Source organism: Coturnix japonica, chromosome 25 (genome assembly GCF_001577835.2).
Source record: "Coturnix japonica isolate 7356 chromosome 25, Coturnix japonica 2.1, whole genome shotgun sequence".
Taxonomy (NCBI): Eukaryota; Metazoa; Chordata; class Aves; order Galliformes; family Phasianidae; genus Coturnix; species Coturnix japonica.
The window spans coordinates 380,793-386,415 of NC_029540.1; the positions used below are offsets into that span (position 1 = coordinate 380,793).

The 5,623-nt window shown below is 52.3% G+C and overlaps 1 protein-coding gene across 4 annotated transcripts in view; it reads left to right on the forward strand.

Annotated features, from left to right (window-relative positions):
• OTUD7B (OTU deubiquitinase 7B) overlaps positions 1-4,275 on the forward strand; it is a 27,147-nt gene extending 22,872 nt beyond the window's left edge. For all 4 annotated transcript variants that reach the window (XM_015884314.2, XM_015884313.2, XM_015884316.2 and 1 more), the window contains 2 exons: positions 431-515; positions 1,535-4,275. In XM_015884314.2, the coding sequence (XP_015739800.1) occupies positions 431-515; positions 1,535-2,833 (1,384 nt within the window). In that variant the 3' untranslated portion in view covers positions 2,834-4,275. The remainder of the gene's footprint in view (positions 1-430; positions 516-1,534) is intronic.
• The last annotated feature ends 1,348 nt before the right edge of the window (positions 4,276-5,623 follow it).

Here is a 5,623-nt window from a genome sequence, read left to right on the forward strand (position 1 = left end):
CCCTTGTTATATGGGAATCTTCCCTTGTTATATGGGGAACTCCCCTTGTTATATGGGAATCCTCCCTTGTTATATGGGAATCTTCCCTTGTTATATGGGAAACTTCCCTTGTTATATGGGGAACTCCCCTTGTTATATGGGGAATCTTCCCTTGTTATATGGGGAATCTTCCCTTGTTATATGGGAATCTTCCCTTGTTATATGGGGAACTTGCTTTGTTATATGGGAATCTTCCCTTGTTATATGGGGAACTCATCCCCATGGTAAGAGCTGATGGCTCTAAATGTTATATAGAGGTTCCCATTAGATTTAGCTCATATATGAGAGGCAAAAGAGGATGTATTCAAGCTCAGGGCAGGCTTAAGAGATACAGGGATCTCATTGGAACCAATGGATGGGGAACCTTCTAATGCTTGTCATTCAATTCCAGCGTGACTCTCTCACTGGAGGCAAAGCTGCACTTGCTGCACAGCTACATGAATGTGAAATGGATCACGTTGCCTTGCGACACGCAGGTAAAGAGACCAGGAGGGTTTTTCTTTACCATTGAATTATTGACACCACCTTCACATCGTGCTGCATTGCTGGCTTCAGTCAGCTCCTGTGTTGCATTACTGATGTTGCTCAGATAAACAACCTGGTTTTTGCTACACGTGCCTTTTTTGAAGAGCTTTTCAAGCCTGTTTTTGACCCTTTTCACCCCAATTTGAGGCACAGCCCTATATACCCCACTGTGTGCCTATATACCCCACTGTGTGCCTATATACCCCACTGTGTGCCCATACACCCCACTGTGTGCCCGTATATCCCACTGTGTGCCCATACATCCCGCTGTGTGCCCATACATCCCGCTGTGTGCCCGTACATCCCACTGTGTGCCCGTACACCCCACTGTATGCCCGTACACCCCACTGTGTGCCCATATATCCCTCTGTGTGCCCATATATCCCTCTGTGTGCCCATACACCCCACTGTATGTCCATACACCCCCCTGTGTGCCCATACACCCCCCTGTGTGCCCATACATCCCACTGTGTGCCCGTACACCCACTGTGTGCCCATACACCCACTGTGTGCCCATACATCCCCATACACCCACTGTGTGCCCATACATCCCCATACATCCCCACTGTGTGCCCATACACCCCCCTGTGTGCCCATACACCCCCCTGTGTGCCCATACACCCCCNACACCCCCCTGTGTGCCCATACACCCCCTGTGTGCCCATACACCCCCTGTGTGCCCATACACCCCTCTGTGTGCCCATACACCCCCCTGTGTGCCTATATACCCGTCTGTGTGCCCGTACACCCCACTGTGTGCCCATACATCCCCATACACCCCCCTGTGTGCCCATACACCCCCCTGTGTGCCCATACACCCCACTGTGTGCCCATACATCCCCATACATCCCCACTCTGTGCCCATACATCCCCACTCTGTGCCCGTACACCCCACTGTGTGCCCGTACACCCCACTGTGTGCCCATATATCCCACTGTGTGCCCATAATAATATGATTTCTGTCTTCCAGGCGCCTTTGGCCCAGCCTGAATCCCCCACAGCCTCAGCAGGGGACGATGCCCGTTCGGCTGCAGAGTCTGGAGAGTCAGACAAGGAGTCGGTCTGCAGCAGCTCAGCGAGTAACGGGGGCAGCAAAGGCTGCAAAGATAAAGAGAAACCAAAGAAAGAACGAGAAAAGGACAAGGAAAAAGATAAGAAACGGGCCGACTCGGTGGCCAATAAGCTGGGCAGCTTCGGCAAGACTTTGGGAAGTAAGTTAAAAAAGAACATGGGTGGGTTGATGCACAGCAAAACCATCAAGGGAGGGGTGAGCAACGGGCAGGGGGACACCCTGGAGAAGAAGAAGAAGGGATCGTTGAAGACGAGGAAAGGCAGCAAAGAGGAAACAGCCCAGGGGGACCTTTGTGCTCATGGGGAGAAAAGCTGCACCACGGGTAAAGCAGCCTCTGAAAAACCCTCGGACCCCTATAAATACAGCAACGATGTGAGGCTCAGCCTCAGCATCCTACGTGCTGCCATGCAGGGAGAGCGCAAGTTCATCTTTGCTGGACACCTGAAAACGGGCCATCGGCACCAGTACCAGGAGGAGATGATCCAGCAATACCTCCTGGATGCCGAGGAGAGATTCCTGGCCGAGCAGAAGCAAAAAGAGGCTGAAAAAAAGGCATTAGGAAACGCAGCCCCTGTTAAGAAGCTGGAGGTGGAAGTGAGGGCTGAGGAAACGCTACACGGCCCCGTGTACCCCCAGCCCCCCCCAACCTACACCATCCACCCCCCGGATTTGGCCATCGGGGCTAAAATAGCCTCATTCCCCTCCAGTTATTCGGGGGTCTTCACCTTCCCCAGACCCTCAGTGATCAGCAGCAGCACAGAAGGGTCTCACCCCCCCGGTTACCACGAGGGTCGACGGCAGGTAGCGGGGGGGTCCTGCAGCAGCCTCCCCCCTTACGCCACCCTACCCAGGCATTGCAGCCAGGCACGGCCACAACCTCCCCACGTAGGAAGGTTTTCCCCTACGGACATGGATGTTCATCCAGGTTTTAATACAGAGTGTGAAGCCTTCACTTGCGTTGCCCCCCAGCACAACAACAGCAATGGTTACAGGGAGTATGTGGATCAGGATGGCGCTCAGAAAGGAACGGCGATAGATAAAACAAGAGGGAGGGTTGTTTGTAATATCCAACAACCCAAATGCAAACAGCCAAATTGCAGCTTTTACGGCCATCCGGAGACTGGGAATTTCTGCTCCTGTTGTTATAAAGAGGAGATGAAACGGAAAGAGCGCGAGGCGTTGGTGCACAGGTTCTGACCCGCGACACGCGGGGACAGCGATAACGTGGGTTATCCATATACCCCCCTCCTTGGCTGGAAGGAGATGGGGGGGATGATGATGGAGGGGATTCAGCCCCTTCAAACCTTGAGGGCTCATTGGGGTCAATGTGGGAGCTGGGGGTGGAAGGGGCTTCCAAGCCATTTGTATCCCAAACCAAAGCTTTCGGCTGGACCCCGAAGCCGCCTGGTTGCCCACCATCCCAATAAGGAAAAGTCACAGACCTTTTAAAACACAGAAATGTTTTATTTTATTTCCTTTTTTTTGTTTTTTTAACACTTTCCTACGACGACGGTTTATTTTTTTCCCAGTACTGAGAGCAACACGTTCGGAATGGGACGTTACCATTCGGTTTCGGAGCCCATGGGGTGGCTCAGCGCCTTCAGGCTCTGCCCTGCCCCCATATACAAGCTGGGCTCTGGGTTTTTAATGCTGGTTCTTATTAAGCTCTTAATGAGGGTGGGGAGGGGGACGGAGGGGGGTCTCAGCACCAAATGGGGTTGAGTGCCCCCCAATTGAGTTCCATTGGCGGTACGGAGATGGACTGAAAGCAGGTGGGTGCCTCAGCAGCAATAGCTCCAATTTATGGGGCAGGATTGAATAGCCCCAACTTATGGGGCAGGATTGAATAGCTCCAGCTTAGGGGGCAGGATTGAATAGCCCCAACGTATGGGGCAGGATTGAATAGCCCCAACTTATGGGGCAGGATTGAATAGCTTCAACGTATGGGGCAGGATTGAATAGCTTCAACGTATGGGGCAGGATTGAATAGCCCCAACTTACGGGGCAGGATCGAATAGCCCCAACTAATAGGGCAGGATTGAATAGCCCCAACGTATGGGGCAGGATTGAATAGCTCCAACGTAAGACCAGGATCGAATAGCTCCAACTTATGGGGCAGGATTGAGGCCGGAGCCCTGCAGCACTGGGGAGGTAACGCTGCTTCCAGCCCCGCGGCGGATCCACGCGATAATAACTTTCTACTTGAGCGAAGCTACTTCCATACTACCTCTGTTCTGCTGAATAGAATTAACTCTGGCTCCATTTTGCCGAGCCGCGTAACTGACCTTTAGGCTGAGTGATATTAAATGATATATTTTGGGTTTTTTTGGGTTTTTTTTTTGATAACAGGGCTAAAATATAAGGGGTGAACCTAAAGGAAAGTGAACCCGTCAGCTCTTTAAATGCGATATAAGGGGGCCCAGCCTTCCCCCATCCCCCCCAGTTTATAAAGGGGGTTTATGGGGGGGGCTGTGATTTAACACTGCGATGTTTGCACAGATTCCTTTTTGTATTTGAAGCTCCCGAACTGGGGCTCGAATCCTCAGCCCAGTTTTGTTTGTATAAGAGAGAACGAGGTTCAGAGTTTGAACGTATGGAAATAAATGAGTTGGGCCGGTAACTCCGAGCTTTAAACACGTCCCATCCTTGTTGTTTATTATAAGGATATAATAAGGATATAATAAGGATATAATAAACACCCACCCCCCCCATAGAACATCAGCCCCTCTTCTCCCCCCCCCATAGAACATCAGCCCCTCTTCCCCCCCCCCCATAGAACATCAGCCCCTCTTCCCCCCCCCCCATAGAACATCAGCCCCTCTTCTCCCCCCCCCATAGAACATCAGCCCCTCTTCCCCCCCCCCCCAATTAGCCAACTCCATTCCCCTTTATGGGGAGGACTTACCCCTTATAGACCTTATATAAGGGGGTATATATATATATAACGGGTATATATATATATATATAAGGGGTATATATAACCTTATAGGCTTGGTTCTGATGGCTGGTTCTGCCCCATTTCATGGCTGAGATCCCACAGGACTTTGGATTTTCCCATTATTAGGGCAGCATTTGGGCTCAGATGGTTGGAAATAGGGATTTCTTTCCACTCACTGCAGTTCTTTTGGGGTTTTCCTATTGGGGTTTTGGGGTTTTCCTATTGGGGTTTTGCTGCTCAGCCCAATGGGGGGTGGATGGGAGCCATGGGAAGTAATGGCTGTGTTAATGGGGTCTCTTCCCTTATAGACCCCCCCCCCCCATCCCATAGAATCCAACCTGGGAGCTGCACCACGTTGTATCCTGAGCTGACCCAGCTTTGGCTCTTGGCCCTGGCTCACCCTGCAGGAAATAAGTCTGGTCTGTTGCAGCCACGGCCCCATAAGGGCCCCATATGTGCCCTGATCCTACAGGTGCAGCATTAGGGTCTGTATGGGATGAGCAGCTGAGGACCCTGAGGTTCATGGTGGGGGTCTTCGAAAGCCTGTGGGGGATAAAAGGGGGGGGGGCAGCATCTGTTCCTTATGGGATGTGGGAGCTGTATGTCCCCCATGCAGCACTGTATTGGGGTCAGGGAGATGCATGTCCCCCCCCCCCAGCACCATTCAAACCTATTGGGGTGCTGGGAACTCACACATCCCTTATGGGATTCAGGAACCTGCAGACCCCTTGTCCAACACCCTTATGGGGTGGGGGGGATGCATCACCCCCCTCCAGCACCACAAATCCCTTATGGGATTCAGACATACTTATTCCCCCCCCCAGCACCATAACAGCTGCAGGACCCCCCCCCCCAACACTAACCAGCACCATACAACCTTATGGGGTGGGGGTGATCCAGCCCCCCCCCCAACCCCATATAGGACTCACAGAGCATTGAAACCCCCCCAGCACCTTATAACGTTTTAGGGTGGGGGGAAACTGCACCCCCCCCCAATAGAACATCAGCCCCTCTTCCCCCCCCCATAGAACTTCAGCCCCTCTTCCCCC